General features: G+C 41.7%; 1 protein-coding gene across 1 annotated transcript in view; it reads right to left on the reverse strand.

The window, feature by feature from the left end:
* The window catches only part of PCNX2 (pecanex 2), a 164,026-nt gene that overhangs the window by 58,702 nt on the left and 78,559 nt on the right, over positions 1-26,765 (reverse strand). Inside the window, exons 20-22 of the mRNA XM_075707554.1 lie at positions 24,224-24,365; positions 15,345-15,522; positions 2,556-2,666 (exon numbers count right to left, since the gene is read on the reverse strand). Coding sequence (XP_075563669.1) covers positions 2,556-2,666; positions 15,345-15,522; positions 24,224-24,365 — 431 coding nt within the window. The remainder of the gene's footprint in view (positions 1-2,555; positions 2,667-15,344; positions 15,523-24,223; positions 24,366-26,765) is intronic.

A 26,765-nucleotide genomic window follows, 5' to 3' on the forward strand; every position in this document is an offset into this window, starting at 1 on the left:
AGCAGCAACAAGGAAGGATCAGCTAAATCTACATGACTCCTGACTGATGTTCATCTAAGTTCCTGAAGATCTCTTATGGTGGAGGCTCCACAACCTCCACCAGGTAAAGCTCCACGCACCGGGACCAAATATATTAAAGCATGCAGAACTTTTCATATCGCTGAGCTCTATGGCAAAAGCCCACAGAGGCGCTCTGCAATTTAAAAATTTACGTCCTGTTCGCAGGAGTGATTTAGGCAATTAAGAACCACAAATAATTAAAATCTGCAAAGAAATGGCAGGCTTGGTGCCTCTGCAAACTGCAACATGCATTCATCAGTACTGTTTGCAGGGTTATGGCAACAACAAATAAAAATACCATGCAAAAAGGCAAAGTTATTGTTGTTGTGGAAATAGTAACTTGGGCATTTAACCAGTATCATAATTGCAACATTGCCTTAAAAGACAGATTTGCATTTACAGAGGATATTATAAAAATAAAAACCAGAAAACTAGTCTAGGTAACTCTAGTAATAACTGTGTAAATAAATTAAATCCTGTTTAGTTAACTGCTTTCCATTCTACAAAGCTTAATTGGTACTTTTACCAAGAGAACAGTTATCACTGCACAAAATATTCGTGACCAAAGGGAAACTCGTTCAAATACAATCTCAGTTTTTAAATGTTTTACTAAATAACCTTATATACAATTCTCCTGCAATTTATACAGAGATGTTTTTGTTGTGGAATTCTGTAATAATTTGCTATGAAGCACTCAAAGTGCTCAGACAGATCACTATTTTTATAATGCTTTCCTTTTGTAATAGACAATCTAAAGCTTTCCCTCACGGAGTTACTCTGTCTGCAATTCCCTCTGTCCAAGGTTCTCATTTATACTTTCTATCTAGAAAGTAAGCACAGTTAATCAATGCTGCATATGATTCAACATATCACAGCAAGAGCAAAGGGAAGAAATCACTGAAGGGGGGAAAAAACCACTGTGGGATGAAAGGGACAAAGACTTAAGTGCATGTATCTAATAAACAGTACAAAGTAAACTCTTCAGTAGGTCTGAACTAAAACCACTTTGTCAACTCTTCTTCCACAACTTTGGTTGAGAGTGAAGGAAGAAATGAAAAGTTCGTCTCTGAAAATGCTTTAGATGTCAGTAAAGTTAAATTTGTTCAGTTAAAGTGTTTTATTTCATTTTTTGTCTTTTCCTGTTGTCCTGGTTTCGGCTGGGATAGAGTTCATTTTCTTCCTAGCAGCAGGCATAGTGCTGTGTTTTGGATTTAGTAGGAGAAGAATGTTGATAACATGCTGATGTTTTTAGTTGTTGCTGAGTACTGCTTATGCTAGTCAAGGACTTTTTCAGCTTCCCATGCTCTGCCAGGCGCACAAGAAACTGGGAGGGGGCACAGCCAGAATAGTTGATCCAAACTGACCAAAGGGCTATTCCATACCATATGACGTCATGCTCAGTATAGAAACTGGGGGGGGGGTGGCCAGGGAGCAGCGATCGCTGCTCGGGAACTGTCTGGGTATCGGTCGGCGGGTGGTGAGCAATTGCATTGTGCATCACTTGCTTCGTGTATCATTATTATTATTATCATTATTATACTGTTACTATTAGCATTACTATTTTATTTATTTCAATTATTAAACTGTTCTTATCTCAACCCAGGAGTGTTTCTCACTCTTACTCCTCTGATTCTCTCCCCCATCCCATCGGGGTAGGGGGAGTGAGCGAGCGGCTGCGTGGTGCTTAGTTGCTGGCTGGGGCTAAACCACGACACCTGTATTAAACCAAGCTTCTAACGGAATTAGACTTTAAGCTGAAAAATTTTTGTTCCAAAAAATCCAACATATATTGTTTAACCTTACAGATGTTTCAGGGCCATTGAACTCTGTGTTTTACTTTCCATATCCACAAAAACAATGTTCACAGCCCTGGAACAGGCACTGAAACAGACTGTTTCCGAAGGACTGCTTTGGTGTTGATGAACATGTATTGTTCCTCATAAAACAGAGTGGAAATGTGGAAAAGAGAATGCTTCTCAGCACCACAATGAAAAACGTACATTAAAATGTAAAAATCCAGGACAGCTGCAACAGAAATTGGCTCACTGAAATGAATTTGTATCTGAGGTATCAACTAGAAGCAACTGAGAAAGCAACTAATATTTTAGAGCTCAGTCAGCCATATACTAAGCACTTTACAAAACTAGCTTCTGCATACATAAAAGTCCACTCAAGTTGGAGCTAATATGTCAGTCACAATGCTTCTGTCTGGAAAGTCAGTGCTGAGGACAGTGGAAGTAAGTGATTTGCAGAATGTGGCTCGTTGGGAAGTGAGCAGGCATAAACAGACCAGTTTGAGTCAGAGTTCAATTTCCTGGTTTCAGATCCCATGCAGCCAAGAAAGAGAGAAAACTGTATTTCTCAGGAGATGCTCCAAGCATTTTCACATTTTAAAATCATTTACCTAGGAATTTTGCACCTTCTTCAAACACTGTAAATAAGTTACATAATTGAAGAGGAATTTAAGAATAAAGAAAAACAAATTTATAAAGGATATGAGGTATTGCAAAGAGCTGAGCAAAAACATGGAACGATGATCCCCAGGCAATCTGCCAGGGAGCAATGTATGTCATGATGAACTGCAACTTCTGCAGCAGGTCCCACATCTGGAAAAAAAAAAGAAAAAAGAAAAACATGGTGACTTTTTAGGCACTGAGATACTTTCAATACTAATATCTCAAAGTGACACTTTTTAGAACTGTGCCCTGAAATTAATGTGGGGTAAATTATATTGTATTATTAGCTTTCACGGGCATTAAGGCCTTACTTTAGTAAGGTGCAAAAGTATATTCCTCATTTGAAATTCAAACTTGCAATGAGATACATTTTTAACCACCATACTGAGGTAGCTCCCAGATTACCGTTCTTCAAAAGTATGTCTGCTTTAATTAGAAAGTGGGAAAACAGGTTCTGATATTCACTGCATATATCACACCATCAGTCAGATGATTACAGAAAAGGCTCCAGGAGAAAGTGGATATAGCAAACAGAGGAAGCTCAACGTGTGACACGTGAAAAAATCAAAACTTGTTTCTCAAGAATGCAACATTTTCATTTGTTGAATCAATGGTAGAAGGTATCACTATGTGAGCGTATGCTTGGCATTAACCATGAATTGTAGCTGCATTTTCAAGATCAAGCCATCCTACCATAAAAACGTTGCATTAATATGAATTTTTATTGTTGTGCGGCACAAATTGAAAAACACACTGAATTTACTTTTGCTTCCTGTAAAATATGCTTAGTGCTGCAACTAGCAGTTTCTGATTCAAGAATAATGTGTACTTATTCCCTAGAATACATGTTTTTTTCTGCCAGCTCTCTTGGCATCAGGCCAAAACAGATCTTATGTCTCTTCTGCATTGGGCCATCAGATTCATGTTGCAGAGCAGGTTCCTGACAAACTGTCAGGAAAGATTTGGCCATCAATAGACATTAGTGCTCAACAGACACACAAGTTGACAGTGAAACAGGAGTATATGCAATATTTCATGCTTATATAGCAAATGTATGTTGAATTTCCTACAGTGATTTTTTTAATTGAGTTAATAAAAAACAGACATTGCCAACATCCTGAATACATTGAGGCTGTATCAATACTTGTATATGAAATGCTTCCAGGGAATGTTCCCAGGCACTGGTATGGTATATGTTGTTAAATTGTTAGAAAGGTCCCTGGGAAGGTTTTAGTCTGGCCCAGCTAGCACTCTTCCAAGCAATCCCCAGGCATCCTTTCGAATGAAAATGGTCTATTTCCAGGTGGCAGTTCCATACCTCCACCCTCCATACAGACTGCGAGAGTTTATTAGCATGTACACAAGCCTCCCCATGACAGCTGGCCTCAGGGACAGAGCATGGCCCTAGGCACTCTTCATTTATCAGTATGTTGATAGTCACAGAGGATGCACCTTCACTGGTGCGGTGGGCTGACCCTGGCTGGATGCCAAGTGCCCACACCAAAGCTGCGCTATCACTCCCCTTCTCAACTGAACAGGGGAGAGAAAATATAACGAAAAGCTCATGGGTCAAGATAAGGGCAGGGAGAGATCACTCAGCAATTACTGTCACGGGCAAAACAGACTTGACTTGGGAAAAATCAGTTTAATTTATTACCAATCAAAACTGAGTAGGGTAATGAAAAATAAAACCAAATCTTAAAACACCTTCCCCCCACCCCTCCCTTCTTCCCAGGCTCAACTTCACTCCCGATTTTCTCTACCTCCTCCCTCTCAAGCGGCACAGGGGGACGGGGAATGGGGGTTGTGGTCAGTTCATCACACATTGTCTCTGCTGCTCCTTCCTCCTCAGGGAAGGACTCCTCACACTCTTCCCCTGCTCCAGCATGGGGTCCCTCCCACGGGAGACAGTCATCCATGAACTTCTCCAACGTGGGTCCTTCCCATGGGCTACAGTTCTTCACAAACTGCTCCAGCGTGGGTCCCTTCCACAGGGTCACAAGTCCTGCCAGCAAACCTGCTCCAGCGTGGGCTTCTCTCTCTCCATGGGTCCACAGGTCCTGCCAGGAGCCTGCTCTGGTGCAGGCTTCCCATAGGGTCACAGCCTCCTTCAAGCATCCACCTGCTCCGGCGTGGGGTCCTCCATGGGCTGCAGGTGGGTATCAGCTCCACCGGGGACCTCCACAGGCTGCAGGGGCACAGCTGCCTCACCATGGTCTTCACCACGGGCTGCAGGGGAATCTCTGCTCCGGCACCTGGAGCACCTCCTCCCCTTCCTTCTGCACTGACCTTGGGGTCTGCAGAGTCATTCCTCTCACATATTCTCACTCCCCTCTCCAGTTGCAGTTTGTGTCCCAGTGGGGTTTTTTTCCCCCTTTCTTAAATATGTTATCACAGAGGCGCTACCACCATCACTGATGGGCTCGGCCTTGGCCAGCGGCGGGTCCATCTTGGAGCCAGCTGGCATTGGCTCTATCAGACACAGGGGAAGCTTCTAGCAGCTTCTCACAGAAGCCACTCCTGTAGCCCCGCTGCTACCAAAACCTTGCTACACAAACCCAGTACAACTGGCTAACTCATTTCATCTGTCCTTAAGTTGCCACCCCCAAAGTAACACTTGGCCATCTGTATCCACATCAGCAATGCACTTACAAGATGTTTCACTGAGCTTCTCTATGAATTGTAAATAATTGCAAATGGATTGGGAGAGAGGTAAGAATGACTGATAGCGTTAATGTGTTTTGGTCTTTGTGCTACCAAACGAACACAGAAGCAGCTGCCGTGTCATGCTAACTCCAGTTATAACTGACAAACCTTCCAGTTGAGATGCAAGCAGTGCTTCGGCATGACTCAAATTAGGAGCAATATGCAAAATACAGATTATGTTAACTTCGCACAGGCCTACTATTTAAAATCAGCAAAACCCTGATAAAAACAAGCTGTTATGGTCTCTTCAAGGCACAGCCTGGTTACCCCTACTTAGTTTAAAGTATGAGAAATTCAAATCTTGTCAACTTTGTTTTCTTTCAAAAACACTACACCTGACTTGAAAACTACAACATTAGATAAAGTAGGCAAGTAAAATAAAGACAAAACTGAAACTAGAACTGACTTATGTATTTGAACCCTGTTTAGCAGGCTGTAGGATTGCTTTGTTTTGCTTAATTTTTATTTATCTGAAATGTCTGAATGAACAGCTGGAAGAAAAATTGTATCTGCTAAAAGGTTTAAGTGAAGGGCTGAAAAAGCTAATGACTGACATCTGAAACCTCAAAAATTCAAAACTGCAGCACAACCCCACAAAGTTCCGCCTGTTACAGATCGAAATCACAAAGCCATAAATCACCCCAGCTGTGCTCAAAGCACAAGGTTCATCAAAAGGTTTTCAAACCTCAAATAAAATTCAGGTTTTGCATTTCCTAGGGTACCAGATCCAGGCAGAGACCCTTCTGGCTTCTTGTTCCATTACATTGTTTTAATCGTTCTTTAATATTTACACATTCTTGGAAAACAGGCCATGGAGCCTGTTCTCCTGTTGGTTCTAACAAGTCCTACTACTTCTACATTCACCACTGCTTGAACTTGCTGTTGTTTCTTTCAACACTTGCCTCTCAGCTAATGTTTCTGCAAGACAGGCAATGGAGCTCATTTCCATTTGCAAGAACATGAACCTAAGAAGAGGCTCTAGTGAACCTCTCTTGGGTTTTGAGAGCCTTACAACACTGTACCTAAAGGCCTGACAATGTGTGATCTTCAAGCTACTGCTTTCATTAAGAGCTGTCAAGTGCCTCTATTACCTCTTAAATTAGCACTTGCAGGGCACATCCTGCAAAACACCTTAAGGGTAACATGCCATTAGCATTTTACATATGAAACTACACTTGTCAAAGGCAATGTCACCTAGCAACTACAATATAGAGAGTTAGGAAGGGGGGACTTGGCTTTACATTTTCTCTTTTTTGTTTTGCCAGGAACATCCGAAAAAATATTACTCCTTATCAGTTTTACCCAATTTACTACATACTTTCTCCTATATCTGACACAGGAACTCCAAGGATTCACAAAGCACTACTGCTTTTCTCACAGAAAGAACTGAAGAAGCTGCTAAAAATTGCCTTCATCAATAGGAGAAAGCTGATCCTCAGAAACTTCTTTCAGCTACAACAAACTGCATTTCAGTCTTCAATAATCGTAAGACACTAGCTTAAGAGGAAAACCTGCAACATCTTTTTTACATTGTCAGAAACAATTAGGATTAGAAACAGTTAGGAAAGACAAAGCCCATGTGGAGCTGAATCTGGTGAGGAAAGTGAAAGGCAACAAGAAGGACTTCTACAGGCACATCAGCAGCAAAACACAGACTGGGGAAAACACAGACCCACTGCTGAATGGGGCAGGGGACCTGGTGACAAAGGACAAGAAGGTCAAGGTACTCAATGCCTTCTTTGCGTTGGTCTTTACTGCTAAGACTTAAGGAATTGCAGGCCCCTGAGACCTGTGGGAAAGCATGGAGAAATGAAGATGCCTTAAGTAGTGAAGGATTAATTAAGGGTACATTTAAACAAACTAGACAAAAACACGTCCATGGGACCTGATAGGACACCTCAGCCCTTCTGTGATTCTCTGAAATATGCAATTTATCCTCAGTAAAGTTTTGTTTGAATGAGGGTAATAACTTGCTTCTGAGGGTCAGGTATATTTTTTAACAGTGCTAGATATAAAGAGGGAACTTTCCCATCTAAAGTGAAAGTGTTAAAAAAAAAAACAAAACCAAAAAACCCCACTAAACTGTGCTGAGTTTTAACCCTCTCTTTATAACGATTTCCTTAAACATGTATAAAAGATTAATTTTTCATTAAGACTTCTCCATTCCAGTTTAGGATGATTTATAAAAGAATATTTTTATTAAGCCTTCTTAGATCTTCAATGTTTTCTACAGTTCACTAAGCAGCAAAATGACATATTATTTAGGGGACAAAGTTCTAATATTCCTAGATATCATGTAACAATTTTGCACAGTAAACAGTTTTTAAGTCTTTGATAAAGAGTTTAAATTATCAATATATTCAGTGAATTTAAACCAGCACATTCCCACTACTGTCAAGTGAAAGTGCAGAATATGCATCTCATTTATTTTATGTGGACACACACATTTTAGCATCTTAATCATCCGTAAGTCCTCTATGAGTTCTGAAGCCTCTACAGACATCTCTGGCACATAAGCTAGCATTCTATATCTCTACAAACAAAGCAAAGGCAAAGACTTATCTTTTCAGGATTTCTTGTAAATCTGGTTATTCTTACTTAACAAAATTTAAGTAACTTTACAAACTAGAAGTTAATGGAAATTGGTGAACATGCATTTAAAAAAAAGATTTTGGGAGCCTGAAACATCACTAAAATGTGATCTCCTTTTCTCAGTTTGGTAGATTTCAATAAACTAGGTGGAGATTAACATCTGAATTTAAATGACACTGAATGTGAGATGGAGACTATGCAATGCTTTCAGCTTTTGGCAGCCTTTCTATCTGTTTAGCATCTGTTGGGATTCTGTGTGGGCAGACTCCTTGGCAATACTGGGACTAAATAATACATAAACATTAACATTTTCTTGCTAAGCTTGAATTTTGCTGTGTTTTAAAAAAAGTATATGTACAAATTGGTTTTAAACAAAACTAACTGTCATATACATATGGCTATATGCTCTACTTGCAATACAAAATTGAGATATTAAAAAAGGTTAAATGCAGAAAGCAATTATTTCCCGCTTTGAACAGGTATTTCTTTATATTCCTGTTTAGATCCTAAGAACTTGAGACAGATTTGAACTCAGACTCTCAGATGCTAGCTGGGTATTTAGTTTTTCATGTTAAAAGCCAATTCTGGTCAATTGGTATCTCCAAGTCTTGGAAGTAAATTCTAATACCTACTGGTAATTTCTTTTTTTTTTTTTTTGTGCATGTCAATAAAAATTACAATACATTAAGAGGGAAAAGTTGTGAGTATATATGTTTACAGAAGTGAAATTAAAATTAGGTAGAATAATTTTATCTTAGTTCATGGCTTTACTTTGCAAATCATTGACTTTCTGGTTTTTATTTAATGACATTTAAAACAAACTTCACCTATGAAATCCTACAAAACAAGATTTACTGGAAATGGTAATGCTTATGTCTTAAGTCATTGTGACATTCTATTGGTCTATTTGAACAGCCTTATGTTTAAATCTACAACAAATACTTTCCAGGCTGTCTTTATTTGCATCTGCTTACAGACATTTGAAGCCTTTATACTGTGGGATTTCAAGATCCCTGTCTAACGCCACATATATAAGAGGATCAAAATACAATCAGTCCAAGGCTCTGATATCAAACCTCGGAGGAATACATTCCTGAAACACAGTGTTCAGTACTTAACATCGACAGTGTGCAAAACAGGCATGTTTTAAACAGTTTGAGTAACAAGCCTCGGAAGCCTTACATTTGAAGTTAAATGTTAACCATCAGGCAGAAGTAAGTGTGATGAGGATTATGACAATAAGATGATGATAAAACCTAACAGCCCCGGATCTGTTCATGACAGAAGCTGCTTCTTCCAACACTGTTAGCTGACAGCAAGAGCCCAGGGAAGGAGCCTGTGGTAATGTAAGAAACAGTCTCCCCTATCTCCCGAGGTGGGCAAAAAGGACAAGATCAGAGCTAATCAGTTTAATTTGCAGAGGACCAGACAAGTGAAATAAATCAGCTGGGAGCTGCACTGATCCAGCCTCTTCAGTGAAACCTTCATAGGCATGGCTCCTGCCAAGACTGTATCTTCCCAGAAATTTCCTTTACTAAAAGCACACATAAAAAATGCAGAGTAAGTTGTGTGCTGAAGCACCAGATACTCAAGATTTCTCTTCCAGTGCCTGCATCAACAGATAAAGAACACGTCTCTAACAGCATGAAAGTACATGAAATAGTCCTCAGTGCGCAGTGAGCCAAACTGAACCCAGGGAGCAGGTGTACATTGCCCTGCCCCCCTGAGTGCATTTGTCCCATTCTAAAGGAAAAAACACAAAAAAAAAGGAGAGAAAATGCAATGTGGGAATAGTGTCAGGAGTGAAGTCTGACAAAGAGGTCAGTGATGGAAAGCTGAATGAAAAATCAATTAAACCATTTCTCCAATATTAAAAGGAAATATGAACTGTACAGTGCTCAAGAGAGTTAAGGAGTCTATGGAAAATACCACTGGGATTATCCTGCCAAATATCAGATATAGCGTTGGGTATTTTATTCAGCAGAAAGTGTCTTAACAGGATTTATATGCCAGACATCAAAATTTGAGGAAACAGCTGTGAGCCAAGAGGGTGCAGCTAATTAAGACATTGGATTTCAGTATGCACGAATGGCAAGAAATGGATTAAAATATGAATTAATGACTTAGTGCCAGAAGCCTTGAAGTGAAACATCAGATTTAGAGAAGGATGAAAAATCAGAAGGGGACAGGAAAAAGAGTGAGACTTTTGACTTATAAGTAGCACCTAAATCAATCAATGGGACATGCCAACCAACCAAGAGTTTTATTGCCACAAAGGCAATAAAAAGATCCAATAGGTTAATTACTTGACTTCAACAAAGCACCAAGAAGGTCAATGCACTTGGTAGCACTTTCTCATAAAATGAAGGAAAATTAAGATGACATGCATAATTTCTTTCCTGTCCAACGGATTGTGTTGTGGATGTTGAAAGTTAAGCCTCATCAGCACAGGTCTAGCAGGTTGTTACAAACTGGCTGTCTTAGCTGGAGCTACTTTGACATAAAGATCATCTTTCCTAAATGTGTGACATTGGATACTATGGCAGAAAGAAGTGTACAGAAAGAGAAAAAGTCTTATAAAAAATAAAAAAATGCAGATTCCTTATTAGCTGGAAAATGTATTCTGGGAAAGAAGAAAAAACATCAGAGAGGGAAATTGTATTCTTAAGTGAGCTCAGCAGGGGTAAGAGTACTTAGGCAAATGAATTCAGTGTTAATGAAGGTAAATTTAACAAGCTCTGGTTCTTTGATTATTTTGCCTTATGCATGAAGACAAATTCAGAACCCTCAGAGGACTTGACTATAAGAAAATATAAGGTGATTTCATATTTTAGTATTGCTAATTAGTTCATCCACACACACAAATTAAGAGGCCATTAAACTGACTGCCAGTAGCATACAAGACACTGAAAGAGATAAGAAGTCGTAGTCCTATACATTAGAGGGCTAATGACACTGGGTCTTACCATTCCCATCAGCATCTGCATAGTAGATAAGTGTGTAAGCTAGGGGTGGCTCATTCTTAGGGCTTAAAGGAAGCTACACAGATTTGGCAAAAAATACATATTCCAAAGCCAGGTATCACTTCTCAGCTGAAAGAGTTGCTGGTAAAAGAACCGGTTTAGCACAGTTTGGCATACAGGAATCTCCAACATGCTGCTGGTTGCTCCCAGTAGTGAACACACTGGCAAAAAACACCCACCATTTTTTTTTTTTGTAGTAGCCAAGAGCATGCTACAGCCAGAAGCATCCACGTTTGCACTACCAAGCTTTTTTGCTGTCTTTGCTCCTTCAGCTCAATATCAGCAGCACTTGAGGTTCCAAAAGCAGTTCAGGGAGACACTATGACCCCTCTCCACCAGCAAGATTTAGGGGACGCCCATAGCACTGGATTAAATGGAAAGCCACATCTTTAAGAGAACACAGAAAAAGAGCTGGGGACAAGCCTTGCCCTGAGTGTTAACACTCAGCCAGTTCCAAACCAATATCCTCACTGAGTGATTTGCATTGGTTTCTACTTCACACTTAATACCTGTTCATTCTTGACTTGAACAGTTGTTATTCCAGACATCCTTTAAAAGCAGCTCACACATCTGCCAAGAGCAGCAGTGCTGGACACATTCTTTTTTTTTTTTTTTTTTTTTTTAAATCACACTGAAGAAAGATGGACTAGATGAGCTATGACATGCACTTAACTATCCATATGCTCTCCCTCTCATGTATGTTGTCTAGTTTTCCTCAGTTAAGTATTATGTCAGTAGATGTCAGGAGGGTGGAAGAAAGGTCCATCTTTTCATCATTCCCAAATTGTTTATTCTTTCCATGCCTCCAAACTGGTTAATATTCCTACATTTTTTACCCTATTACAGAAAAAGTCTTAGAGTTTTTCCTACTGTTAGAAGTCTAGGAAGAAATCTCCTAAGTTGTGTTATATATTTCATCTTTGCTGTGCCTATGAAGAATATATTCTCAGTTATCTGTGGGTTTCCATTTTCAATGAATACAAACATTCTTATTAACCTTTGCACTGACAGCATCTCCTAAAAAGTCCAGGGAGAACACTGGCTCATTTGAAAAGTTTACGCGGAGTCATGTAGACCAAGACAACTATCTTGATTATCCGGTTTGACTTCCTGTAAAGCATTACACCCACAATTTTTGAATGAGCAATCATATAATTTTAAAAGGCCACTAGGGTCTGATTTAAAAATACAGACAATGGGAGTTTTGGACAGAAGAATCCCAAGGCTGTAGCCAAGGAGACAAACTGGGCTGGCTGCATGGAAAGTCTTAGCATAAGAAAGATGGAGAAGTCCTGTTCCACTTGAATTGAAAGCTGCAATCATTCTTAAAAATAAATAAGAAAGTCTTTCCTAAATGTTTATCTTGCTCCCTTCCCATGGCAATTTGAAAGACAAAACAGCACACTCTGCATACGCCTAATCAACTTTTAGCATTAAGTTTTCACATTCCGCAACTTGTCAAAATGTAAACAGCTAATGATTTTTAAAAAAGAAGTGAATTAACCATGTCATATTAATAAGTCCTATGATGTTAAAAAACCAAAAAAATTCAGGTTGATTAAAAAAATCCTCAGGAACAGAACTGAATAGACTCTTTTGTTCTCTGTGTTACCCCAATGTGGGTGGCTTGGCTATTTGCACACAGAGATAAAAATCTGCGAGCAGCGATTTGGACTTCCATGCCCCAACTTGTTCAGGGAGCAAAATGCTCATTTGGAGCTTCTGATTTGACTAAATTACATTAAATCAACAGCACAATGGGGAAAACGAGGGAAGCACAATCAGTGAGATATTCAGAAATATTCTACCCAACATTATTAGCAAAGTTTTATTCAACATAATCTGCTTCAAGTGTCACTAGTGTAGTTGTGAATGTCTGTTGAATTTAGATGCCTTCTTCCCCAGTGCCTGGCAGAAGAAAATAAATGCTTACTACCACAGTGCTTTGAGAGCATGCAAATATTTTTTGTGGGGTAACCATGCTTAAAAATTTCCATCACTATGACTAAGGTACAGCACTTCCAGTGTTCCCTAATTCAGAGGGTGGTAAGTTGACACTTTCAGTGAGTAAGCAGAAATCAGCTATGACTGTGTAATAAGTTCTGCATAGCCAAAGGTGATGGTAATAGAAACTATTTCAGTTTTTTGTTTTCTTTTTAAAAACAGTTGCAAACATAAAAATGACTGAACTACAGATGGACAGAATCTGTGAAGACCCACAAAGCTTTTAGAAACAGAGGTGGATGCAGCTTGCTTAGGGCTACAGTATCAAATAAACACACATCATCTTTCTCCTCAAGTGACCATATCCTTTAGTAAAGTTCCACAATACTGAGCTAATAAAAGCTCAGACCTTAATTAGGGTAAAGAAGACTGATGCCCTTTATGATTTCAAATTAATAGGACTTTAATTGCTATCATCTGCAATGCTATTTTTCAGATTGGCTTTGATGATCATCATGTAACTGTGTATGTGCTTTTGTAATATAAATAATTCAACCATTTAATTCTAATTTTTTAAAATGGGACAAGAAGTCCACTTGATGAACTAATGACCTGCAAAATTTCAGATATTATCAGATATAAAGAAGATGGCAGATCAATGCTAAAACTACATTTTCAAAACATATCTGTCTGTATTACAAGCTTTCAGCCTAGTAGAGTAGTAGTTATTCTAGCAAACATCTCTGCTTAATTTGGTATGCATCCTTCATTATCTCAATTCCTATTGCTATCACTAGTGTTTCTACTGTAAACAGGAGCTTCAAACTACCTAAGCAACTCCCAAAAAAAACAACATTGAAAAGCCATTACATCTCACTCTTCCAAAACCATGCAATAATCCACACCAGTATTTGTGATATGCTCACAAGGTCAAGATTTTCAAAAGAATTAATGAATAGTGAGACCTTCAATTCTGGGGTGCTAATTTTTTGATCTTGTAAAAAGGTGTCTGGAGAATGACAATAAGCCATTACCCAGACATGGGATGTCCACTGATGCACATCACTGACAATCTTCTCCCCTTACTCCAGGGAACATAGTAATGCAACAAATACTGAAAACGGCCACAATGCTACCAACCTCTGCATCACTTTCACTGCTCATCTTTCATTCCAAGGTAAGAAGCTTAAAAAATTACTCTAACCCTATTTTAGGATCACGGAGCATGGGGCGGGGGTTCTTTGTAAAGCAGGGCTTTGTACCTCTTCTGCTCCTTTTCTTCTGCCCTCCCTCCCCAACCCTTGCCTCTTCACCCCAGCAGAGAGAAAGCAGAACAGGTCTGAGGGTTGAAGGCTTGAAGCAGGTGAAGCTCCTGCTGGAGTGTGATCCAAGAGTAAACTTGATCAAAGAGATCAAAGATCAAAGATCAAAGAGCGAGCCCAAGGTCCCTCACTGAGTTGTTGTTATTCCTCCCTTCCCCTCCTCCTTTACAGCAGCACAGAAATAAACCAGGAAAAGCATTTAACTTCTGCTTCACTCTTTGCCTGAATGACTTCCAACTCCCAGCATAACACCAATGAACTGGGCCTTTCCTTAGGAAGCCTGAAACTGCCATGTCTTTCTCCCCTCAAGAAATTAAGTTGTGTTAGCTGGGTCATATTCACACATATAGTAGGAATATTTTAGAAACAGAAAACAAGCAAACAAGCCTGACCAAAAAAACCAACCCCGAACAACAAACACCTCACCAGAGTTACCCCTGGACAAACTGTACCATATGTTATGGCAATCAGGGACCAAGAAGTGTGAAAACAAAACAAAATACAAAAGAATTGGTAAAAGCTTTAGGCAAGTCTGCTATACTTTCTCATGTTTTATCAAGGTATCAGTTAAACCTGCTTCTTTCAGTGAAACAGTATAGAGAGCAAATCAACACAGGATCTGATCTGACTGATGCAGAAAGGGTTTTTTTTAAAAGTAACTTCAACTAAAGTACACTCCAAGAGTTAACAATGTAAAAGAGAGGAAGGAGCTCTGAGGTTAAGGTTAAGGGCAGCATCACAAGGGTAACAGACCGAAAATAGGAAAAGAAAAATGTTAAGGCTGACATTAGGAAAACATTTATTATCATGAGGATGATTAGATAATGGAATAATTTCCCAAAGGAAGTTGTTGAGTCAAACACTACAGGCATTCAAAAGAAACCTAGATAAAAATACCACACGATTGATCTGGAGGGCAGCCCTGCACTAATGACCCAAGAGGCTCTTTCCAACTCATTGAGGATTCTCCTCTTGAAAACAAGAATTCTGAACTTTCTATAGCAACATGTGAACAAAAAGTAAATGCAAAACATTGCACAAAAACAGAGAAGACGTTTAACTGGAACCTTATCTTCAGCTTACAGATTTTTTCCTCTATAGTATGAATAATCCGTGTCTATATATGCATTCATTACTTCTATAAAATCCTACCACATATTGATCAGCACAGTGACACTGAGAAGATAAATAAAGCTATGAAATGTGTTTTCCAAAGAAATGACAGCAGCTATAAAACTTGCCTTATGAAACACGATGGACATCATGAAGAAATCCAGCAAGAAATTTTCTGAAATGTCTCTGTAGTCAAATTGGAAGAAGATTACAGTAAAGCTCAAAGTAACAAATTGATTAATAGGATTACAGAATGAGGAGCGGAGGAGTTTCATCCCAGCAACTGTTATCAGGATAATATCACAGCTGTAAGAAAGGCAGAAAGAAAAACCTCATCAAGTCAAAGTCATAAAGCTTTAAATGAGGCTCTTAAATACAAATAGCTGTTTATAGATGTATTTTAGATTGCCATGATATTATATCTAAATCTACACATCTTACTGATTTCTGATATTAATCCTATGTTCTTTTAATAGTCACATTTACTTGACCCATGTGCAATTTCATATTTTTCCCTTATCATTATCACACACTTGTAATCTGTAATAAAGAACGAACTCTGTACTAAAAACAGTAGTATCGACTATTAAAAACCAAGAATCTAGAAAGGATATTTTTATATAACTCTTAAAATAAAACTTCAGTTTCAGAAATATCTTGGCACTTCCATTAATGCATCACTGTAATTTGAAAAAAAAGTCTTGAACGGACTCCAGTCTTTTTATTACTAGAAACTTCACTTGACAGAGTTTATAATTATTCTCGTAATTTCATTACACACAATGCCAAAATTCTGGATAGAAATGCACATAGATGTGAAGTGCTTGAAATTCTTACCACTGTTCCTGATCAGAAGATCATCTATTCTATATAGTAATTACTTCATCAGATGAGAAGAAATTGTGTTGTATCTGTGTGCTGTAAAATGCATGCAGCCTGAATTTTACTCTCCTTTATTATATTCCAGAGAGTGAAATTAAGCTGAGAACTCTAAATAGTAAGTGACCACACAGAAAATCAAGAAGTTTGATCTTCAAAAATTAAAGTGCTTGCTGCTATATCTGCAAGAAGATAACATTCCTCTTTTAACCCTCCAGAAAACTACACAGTTTTCTGTGTAAGGAAATGCAATTATATGAGAAGGAAAGATGGAGGTAACAACTTGGCACCCCTTGAATTTAAAAAACCACTCCAGTCTCTGGATATGTATCTGAACTTAAGAGACTTGAGGTTCACATTTTTAAGGTTTTTAAGATACTTTACAGAATGAAAAAGATGGTCTTGCTTGGGCTGCAATTTTGATCTCTTGACAACACAGCCTATTCTGGGGGTTAGATCCTAGAAAGGTCTCAGACACACGAATTTTTACATCACCGGGGTAGACGGGCACTCCCCTGATATGTGACACAGTACTGGGCTCCAGACCGTGAACACTTAGAATCATAGAATAGAATCATAGAATCATCTAGGTTGGAAAAGACCTTTAAGATCATCCAGTCCAACCATTAACCTACACTACCAAGCCCACTCTAGACTAATCAAGGGTAGACCAGACTAAACCATATCCCGAAGTGCCACATCTACCCGTTTTTTAAACGCCTCCAGGGATGGTGACTCCACCACCTCTCTGGGCAGCCTGTTCCAATGCCTGACCACCCTTTCCGTAAAGAAATTTTTCCTAATTTCCAGTCTAAACCTCCCCTGGTGCAGCTTAAGCCCATTTCCTCTTGTCCTATCGCTAGCTACTTGGGAGAAGAGACCAACACCCACCTCACTACAACCTCCTTTCAGGTAGTTGTAGAGAGCGATAAGGTCTCCCCTCAGCCTCCTCTTTTCCAGGCTAAACAACCCCAGTTCCCTCAGCCGCTCCTCATAAGACTTGTTCTCCAGACCCTTCACCAGCTTCGTTGCCCGCCTCTGAACACGCTCCAGCACCTCAATGTCTTTCTTGTAGTGAGGGGCCCAAAACCGGACACAGTATTCCAGGTGCGGCCTCACCAGCGCCGAGTACAGGGGGACAATCACCTCCCTGCTCCTGCTGGCCACACTATTCCTGATACAAGCCAGGATGCTCTTGGCCTTCTTGGCCACCTGGGCACACTGCTGGCTCATGTTCAGCCGGCTATCTACTAACACCCCCAGGTCCTTTTCGGCCAGGCAGCTTTCCAGCCACTCCTCCCCAAGCCTGTAGCGTTGCATGGGGTTGTTGTGACCCAAGTGCAGGACCCGGCACTTGGCCTTGTTGAACCTCATACAGTTGGCCACGGCCCATCGATCCAGTCTGTCCAGGTCCCTCTGCAGGGCCATCCTACCCTCGAGCAGATCGACACTCCCACCCAATTTGGTGTCGTCTGCAAACTTACTGAGGGTGCACTCGATCCCCTCATCCAGATCATTGATAAAGATATTGAACAAGACTGGCCCTAAAACAGAGCCCTGGGGAACACCGCTCGTGACCGGCCGCCAACTGGACTTAACACCATTTATCACTACTCTCTGGGCTCGGCCACCCAACCAGTTCTTTACCCAGCGAAGAGTATGCCTGTCTAAGCCGTGAGCTGCCAGCTTCCCGAGGAGGATATTATGCGAGACGGTGTCAAAAGCTTTGCTAAAGTCGAGGTAGATGACATCCACAGCCTTTCCATCATCTACCAGGCGGGTCACCAGGTCATAGAAGGAGATCAGGTTGGTCAAGCAGGACCTGCCTTTTGTGAACCCATGCTGGCTGGGCCTGATCCCCTGGTTGACCTGTACTTGCCTGTGGAGTTCGCTCAAGATGAACCTCTCCATAATCTTCCCCGGCACCGAGGTCAGGCTGACAGGCCTGTAGTTCCCCGGGTCCTCCTTCCGGCCCTTCTTGTAGGTGGGCGTCACATTGGCAAGCCTCCAGTCATCAGGGACCTCCCCTGTTAACCAGGACTGTTGATAGATGATGGAAAGTGGCGTGGTGAGCTCCTCTGCCAGCTCCCTCAGTACTCTTGGGTGGATCCCATCCGGCCCCATAGACTTGTGAGCGTCCAGGTGGCATAGCAGGTCATTAACTGCTTCCTCCTGGACTATGAGGGCTCCATTCTGGTCCCTATCCCTATCCTCTTGCTCAAGGGCCTGAGTACCCTGGGGATGACCGGTCTGGCTGTTGAACACAGAGGCAAAGAAGGCGTTAAGTACTTCAGCCTTTTCCTTGTCCTCGGTGACAATGTTCCCCCCCACATCCAGCAAAGAATGGAGATCCTCCTTGGCTCTCCTTTTATTGCTGATGTACTTATAAAAGCATTTTTTATTGTCTTTTACAGCACTGGCCAGACTGAGTTCTAGCTGGGCTTTTGCCTTTCTAATTTCCTCCCTGCAGGACCTAACAAGATCCCTGTACTCCTCCTGAGCTGCCCGCCCCTTCTGCCAAAGGCGGTAGACTCTCCTTTTTTCCCTGAGTCCCCGCAAAAGCTCCCTATTCAGCCAGGCCGGTCGATTTCCCCTCCGGTTGGTCTTACGACACACGGGGACAGCCCGCTCCTGCGCCCTTAAGACTTCCTTCTTGAAGAGGGCCCAGCCTTCCTGGACCCCTTTGCCCTTCAGGACTGCCTCCCAAGGGACTTTCCCAACCAGGGTCCTGAAGAGGGCAAAGTCTGCCCTCCGGAAGTCCATGGTAATAGTTTTGGTGCCCCTCCGCTTAGCATCACCCAAAATTGAGAACTTTATCATGTCGTGGTCGCTAAGCCCGAGACGGCCTCCGACCTCGACATTTCCCACAAGCCCTTCTCTGTTGGTAAACAGCAGGTCAAGCGGGGCACCTCCCCTGGTAGGCTCGCTTACCAGCTGCATTAGAAAGTTATCCCCCACATGCTCTAGGAACTTCCAAGACTGCTGCCTCTCTGCTGTGTGGTATTTCCAGCAGATGTCTGGCAAGTTGAAGTCCCCCACAAGAACAAGGGCTAGCGATTGCGACACTTCTGCCAGCCGCTTATAGAATGCCTCATCTACCTCTACCTCCTGGTTGGGTGGTCTATAGCAGACTCCCAACAGGACATCCGCCTTTCCAGCCTTCCCCCTCATCCTTACCCATAAGCATTCCACCTTGTCATCACCACTGTCAAGCTCTATGCAGTCGAAACACTCCCTAACATACAGAGCCACCCCACCGCCTTTCCTACCCTGCCTATCCCTTCTGAAGAGCTTATAGCCCTCCAGTGCAGCACTCCAGTCATGAGAGTCGTCCCACCACGTTTCCGTGATGGCGACTATGTCATAGCCATCCTGCTGCACAAGGGCTTCCAGCTCCTCCTGTTTGTTGCCCATGCTACGTGCATTGCTGTACATGCACTTAAGCTGGGCTGTCGATTTTGCCCCCAATGTTGCCATGCCGCCCCTGGGCTCCTTACTAGCGGGCCTGTTTATGTCCCCTTCCCCCTTCAAACCTAGTTTAAAGCCCTCTCAATGAGTCCCGCCAACTCTTGGGCGAGAATCCTTTTCCCCCTTGGAGACAGCCGATCTCCATCAGCCGCCAGCAGGCCCGGTGCCGTGTAGACCTCCCTGTGATCGAAGAACCCAAAATTCCAGCGATGGCACCAGCCTCTGAGCCACCTGTTAATCAGGTGAGTTTTCCCATTCCTTTCAGTGTTCCTTGCTGCCACTGACGGGATAGAGGAAAACACAACCTGTGCTCCCGATCCTGCGAGCAATCGCCCCAGTGCCCTGAAGTCCCTCTTCATTGGCCTAGGACTTCTCTCTGCAATCTCGTCACTGCCCACCTGTATAACCAGCAGTGGGTAATAATCGGAGGGCCTCACGAGGTCAGGCAGTTTCCTCGTAATGTCCCTAACCCGGGCCCCAGGGAGGCAGCAGACTTCCCTGTGGGATGGGTCCGGGCGGCAGATCGGGCCCTCAGTTCCCCGCAGGAGGGAATCCCCCACCACAATCACCCTCCTTTTTTTCTTAACAGGGGCAGTCGTAATCCGTGGGGGTGACTGACTGACCCTCGGCAACCCCCTGGCTGGACCTTCCCCTTCACCTCCCTCCCCGCTTGCCTGGCCCTCAACCTCCAGAGCCCCGTATCTGTTGTGTAGGGGCAGCTGGGGAGGTGAGGGAGGCCGGGAGGGGATTCGCCTGCCTCCCCGGGCAGGGACCTGTTTCCATTCCCCCCCGTCTCCTGGATCCCCTCCTTCTGCTTGCCGGCAAGAGGGCAGGGGATCCTCTGCTCCTTGTGGGGCCTCCGCCTGCTGCCCTGGCCCCAGGGAGGGCAGGGTGCGGCTCCACCAGTCTATCTCCTGCTCGCACTCCCTGATGCTCCTCAGCCTTTCCACCTCCTCCTTCAGCTCTGCCACCAGGCTGAGCAGATCATCCACCTGCTCACACCGAAGACATCTGCCGTCCCCGCTGCCGTCTGGCACAAGCGACAGGCCCAGGCACTCCCTGCAGCCAGTGACCTGGACGGCGCGTGTCTGTGCGGGAGCTCCGTCTGGGTCGCCGCATTCCTTTTGGCTTGCATGGTTCTGTATTTTATCGAACAACCACTAAAAAACACAGGAACAGGGTCAGGAGTAGAAATTGGAACACACGATTCCCCACCCCTGTAAGAATTTCCTTACCAACAAAGCAGGAAGAATCAAGAGCAAACCTCCCACAGCCTCTAACTTCCCGGTAAGTGCTTAACAGCTGGACTCTTGTTAAATGAAATGGGCAACACCACCTTCTCCATCAAGGTTTTTAAAAGGAAGGAAATCAAAGCAGTATTTTGTGAGCTCAATTCTGATCACATACTGGGGATGCTGCAAAAACGGCTCTCAGTTCAAAACCTTTGCGTTTCTGGGTTCTAGTCAGGATAAGATAAGAAATAAGAGAAAGCTCTGGGCATGTTCAGAAGTATATCTCAAGCCTCCTAATGAACCATCAAGTCAAATTCAGGAGTATTTCATGATATTAGGTACCTTCAGGGTTTTCTGGCAGTTAAACAAGTATATTTGGATTGCAGTTTTGCACGTTGATGCCCAAGAACCATACTGGATCTATTCCTGAAAAGACAACCCAAACCTAATAGACATGTATAAGTAACTCCCTGTTAATTGAGAGCCAGGTGACTTCTCTTAAGTAAATAAAGCACATTCACTTTTTGGGAGATGCATTGTTTTTTTGATGCTGGTGAAAATAGATGGTGACTTCAATGCATAATGAGTGACTCAAAGTACTCCAGGTGTTTGGAAAATGCACAGAAGTTTCTCCTCCATCCTGCTGTGAACCACGAGAATACCTGCTGCCATGACTGACACTTGACAGGCCAGAAAGCTCTAAACAAGTTTTCATCATTCCAGCAAGGCTCATAAGTCTATACATTTCCAGGCTGATTTTATGTGGCATTTATTCATCATTGTGTATCTTCTGTAATGCAGATGCAACTTTATTTGAGTGCAGGTCATTCTAAAGGATTGCCAGGACATCACTGTTGGAATGAAATGCCAAGCTGACCTTATTTCTCACCTTGTCAAAGCTGTTCTTTTCAATTTGCCCCAGATCTCTGAATGGAAAGCCTAATGACTAAGCTAAATAGATTCTGAAGCCACTAGAAGCCATCCCAGTGTGTCCTGTATGAACCAGTTGGATCTCACATTCTTCAGAAAGAAGAAAATTCTTGCAACATGGAGGAATTTTCACATGGAAAACTTACAGATCATAGAGCAAAAGGAAGACTTTTTCCTCACTGGATCTGTTAACATGCGGAAAAATTCACAAAAAAATGACATTTTATAAAATCATGCTCTCACGGGTAACAGAAAATAATTTGCTCATTATCCCTCTTATTTAAAGATATTGCCACACAAGATGCTTTTCCTGGGGCCTTAACTCCCAGCAGAGAGAAAGAGAGAGAGAGAAAGAAAGAGAAAGGGGAACTTATTTCTGAAGCCTCTGTGGCAGGTAACACAGGCACAGGCTTTTCAGCTTGTCAGCATGGGTCCCATTAATAACCAGCACATCAGGGCCTGGAAAGCTCAAGAAAACTCCTGACTGTGAAGGAGCTGTTCTGCCTCCTCAAGAAGCAAACCACTTTGGTCCTTTAAATCACAAAGCAAGATGAAGCTTCTTTAAAAAAATACATTCAAATTGAGAAAAACTCCAGAATTAAATCATGCAAAACATACGACCTCAGATACTTTCAGACCCAGAGCTGGAAAGTGCCACCTTCCTTTCTCTAAGGCACAATGTGGTCTGATCCTTGGGCAGTAAATAACAACAGAAAATGGGTATTTATGTATTAAAGCACAGAAAGTACAACCCTCAGTAATACTGTTTATGGAAGGAGCAAGGAGAACCCAGGATCCCTCACAGGCTTACAGAGTTGAGGAGAAAGGTAGGATCTGAGGACAAATGTTTTGCATGTGGCATTTATGTGGTAGCTGTAGGGGAAGCATATTAAAGAGGAGTGCCAGAGAAAAAGGGATACTGGGAGTGTTGTGGATAGACCTCAGTTACAAGAAAAAGGAGAAAACGCAGGTTTTAAATCCAAGGTGATCACACAGACACAAGGGGGATGAGGAAGGAAAGGATTGTCATGGTATTCCCCTACAGGCCAAACAATCAGAGGCAGACAAATGTAATTACTTTCTCAATATCAAGATTTCTGGGGGACTGACTCACAACTTCTGAACACTTGAGGGAGGTGACGCTTTAAAGTGCAGCCTAGCCTGGAGGAATGACTATGTAAAAATAGCACCTTCCTAACCCTACGTATTTGCTCTGTGCATGTATTCAGTCATGTCTGCTAACTACCAACAAATGACATTTTGATTACTTTTTAGTTCTCCCAGCCTTGCAGAACCAAAGAGAGGGGTGAGTGTGAACTCAGTTTCACCCTGGACAACACACCTAAACTCCTGAAGCACCTTGGCCTTAGCATCTCCCAAGTGCCTGGGGAGAAAAAGGTCAATGGGGAACTACACAGGCTATCTCTGTCTGGTGACAGTCTCTCTGGAAAAGTAGTTGTCTGGGAGGAATATGCAGAAAATTTGACTAACACCCTAGTCCTAGTTTCAGCCCCTAAAAGCAGGGGCCACCTTTTCCTTATAGTTGTGTAGTTTCTAAAGCTGTGTTGCTCTTCAAGAGAGAAAAATAATTAAAACACACAATTTTTACATCAAAGTTCTTTTATCTAATATTTAAAGTTACAAATCTAAATTATTATTAATACTGAGGAACTCCCCTGCCTCCAACAGTTTTTCCTGCTGATGGAACCCTCCTTCCTGAACACAGGTTGTTTCTTTGTTTTTATCCTCCGCATCACTGTCATTCTGATAAAAAGACTGCAGAAACTCTGCTCACTGGGGATACTGCAGTCACTAAGCCTGCTGAATATCTGCAGTAGGCAAGTCACTGACCAAAATATTTACCATAAAAGGCTGTCTGCAAGGATCATACTGTGAGACCATGGATCAGCATCACCAGTTCTGCTTAGTATCAGAGACATCAGACTTTGGAAAAACTCGCATCCCTACCTTTCTCAAACCACTCTTAATGCAGGACTACCCACCATTCTACACTGTTCAATATTTTATTCAGTCTTGCCTTGAAAGACTTGTGTGGTGAAGCTTCCGATAACTCCTTTGGGAGACTACACCATAGTCTTAAAAATCCTCAGTTAGAAAATGTTTCCTGATATCCAGCCTAGATTTCTCATTTTCATCTGATTAATTCTAGTTACCCCACTGTGTTTATGCCCATCAAACACCTGCAGCCTGGTATAGCGTGTCTTGTTTTTAATTGACATTTAGACATTCCACATATATCTATATATAGCTCTTTAATCTTTTAATTTCTTTCTCTCTCACTGGAGTCACGTCTTAGCATGTGCTAAGGTAGTTTTGCTTTTTTCTTTCAGCAAAGCCAATGACTATTGTATACTGAACTAATAATGCACAAAAGCAAACTGTGACAAGCAGACTTATTTAAGAAAACAAATTTCATTTCTCAATCTTCAGTCTAAACCCAAATATTCTACTAATCACATGAGTTATAATCTACTTACTGTGTACCAAGCTTCTTGTATTTACTAATTGAGAAAGCATCAATGGTGAGGGCATTCAGTATTATAGCTGGATACAAAATGTATTTCTCAAAGCACTGAAGCCACACATAAAGCCTTTCAAACCACATCAAATGAGCAGCATCTGAAATAGAAATTCAGGTAACAGATCATTTCATCAAATTATCAGCATTTTTTGCACTGCAATACCATAGAAGAAATGAGTTAGCTCACATTAATAAATACAATCAACCAACTAATTTATGAAACAACAGAATCCATAATTCTTTTGCAATAGAGAAAACATTTTGTTCTCTGAATTCAGAGAGTATCTGTTTTGCTGCTTGTAACTGCACTCATGAGAAATGCTCAGAAATGGTAAGAGACGGTACATGTTAGATGGTAGTTTCTACATAATCCAACTACCAGTCACTATATTAAATAGCACTTTCAGTGATGTAATGACTCTGGAGAGGCCCGCTCCAACTCTGGCACTGACCTCATGGATGACCTAGGGAACCTCATTTAAAATCTGTGCCTCTCCTTCCCCATCTTATAGTGGCAAAACACTGTTCATTAGACTGCAAAGTATCATTGACCTCATTGATAAATGAAATATCCTTTGAGATCTAAAGACGGAAGAATTAATAGGAGCTAGAAACTGTCATAGATGTTTCTCAAAACACTTAAACAGCCATTGTAAAAAGTAACTGCCAGGATCACATCATTCACCAGTAACAAATATCTTTTTTGCAGTAGACTTCTGTAACAACATCACAGTGCTTAATATGAGCATTAAAACAAGAACTGAATGCTCTGTGCAATTCAACTGCCATGAGAAGTTACGTGAACTGAGTGCAGAAACACTTGTGTACGGACAAAAATAATGTCTTTATTCTTAACTGAGATCAGCTAGATGAGGTTATTGGAAAAACAGTGAACGCAAAAAGGCAGAACTTGGTATTGACTCAAATAACAATGCCAGCTACTGAGTCTCCAATAATTTTCCCTGCAGAAATGAAAACAATTATGTATATGCATCCCACCCTCCCACACACCCCTTTTCAATGGCAGGCAAAGAAGACATGCTGAATCAACAGATTTTTGTTCTACAGGCACAGTTGTATATTTCATAGGCTCAAAGAGAAAGGTCTAAAAGCAATCCTTCCAAATTAGCTTTAAGTCATGCTTTGCCAGTATCTTAAGCTAAGGCAATGCTCTTGCAAAAATCTGCCTTCAGAAAATATAATCAACTTCTGTTTCTTGGTATAACGTAAAAATATTTCCTCCTCTTATTACCTAGAGGCGACCTCCTAAAAGTTCATACACACGGCAAAATGCCGTTTTTGGAACCTAGCTGTTATTCTCCGTTCCTCTCTACTCCTCCTGAACTACAAACTGCTCTCAGGCCTCCACTCAAGAACTTCATCCAGCTGCCCAAAGCCAAGCTCTGTGTGAGAACTCAAGCTTGAATAAAGAGATGTGCGTATCAAGTAGACCAAAAGAAAGGTAGCTGCAGGAGCAGAGAGAGGTGCGTGCGGACAATATAGACAGGAAAAAAGAGCTCATATTCAGAGGGGGCCCAGGGAAAGATGTGGATGATATGAGAATGGCTTACATGAATCTGTGGGGTATAAAAGCAGTAGTTGGGAGGAAGGAGAAAAAAAAATAGTCTCTAGTGTTTCAGGGTTTCTTTCTCACTCAGTCCTGCACTACTTTCCAATTATACCATAAGCTCATACATCTTGACCTCAGCCTTTCTTCCTGCAGTCAGGCAAAACAATGACAAGTAATACATGAGTTATTACGGGCATCATGAGAACTGGTCTGATAATTGCTATTTTGTAGACAGCCTGAAAGTTTGAGCAGCTCATCCAGAATCTATGAAACAAAGCCAGGAATAAACTTGTAGAATTGTCATTACCAGCTGCTCATCTAATTGCCAGCAAACATTCGTCTCCCCATAGCACTACACTTGTCAAAAATGTGGAATCTGAAAATTAAATTCTATGCAGTAAAAGCTCCTCACACAATCTTGTTTTGTGTACTTGTCCTTTCATTGTCCACACCCGACAACTACAGGATACCGTCCTTTTCCAAGCTTCTCTTGCTATACAAACAGGGAACCTTTAAGTTTGGCTCCTACATTTTGCTTACAGGGTAAAAGAAAGAAGACAGCCTGTCAGACATATCTATCAAAGGGATTACACAACCTTTTCCTCAGCCTGTCTCATCTCAGAACATGATAAAAAGCCTCTGCAGCAGCCTAAGGGACTGAAATACTTTTTTTTTTTAAACTCTTGTTTTCTAACACACAACACCGGGTACATTGCAATAATACTTAAGCCCCAAAGTGCAGAAATGGACCACATATAAAATGAGGACTGCAAAAGAAGGAAAAAAGCCTGCTGCCCACAGCAGGTAGCATAGGAAATGCAGGTGATCTCAAAGCAAAGGAAACCCATCTGCGGAGATCCGTCTGGCAGATCTCTACCCTCAACCTTTTCAAAAGCTGAGTCATTGCATTTAGGAAAACAATGTTTTC

This window comes from Pelecanus crispus, chromosome 3, assembly GCF_030463565.1.
Source record: "Pelecanus crispus isolate bPelCri1 chromosome 3, bPelCri1.pri, whole genome shotgun sequence".
In the NCBI taxonomy this organism is placed as follows: domain Eukaryota; kingdom Metazoa; phylum Chordata; class Aves; order Pelecaniformes; family Pelecanidae; genus Pelecanus; species Pelecanus crispus.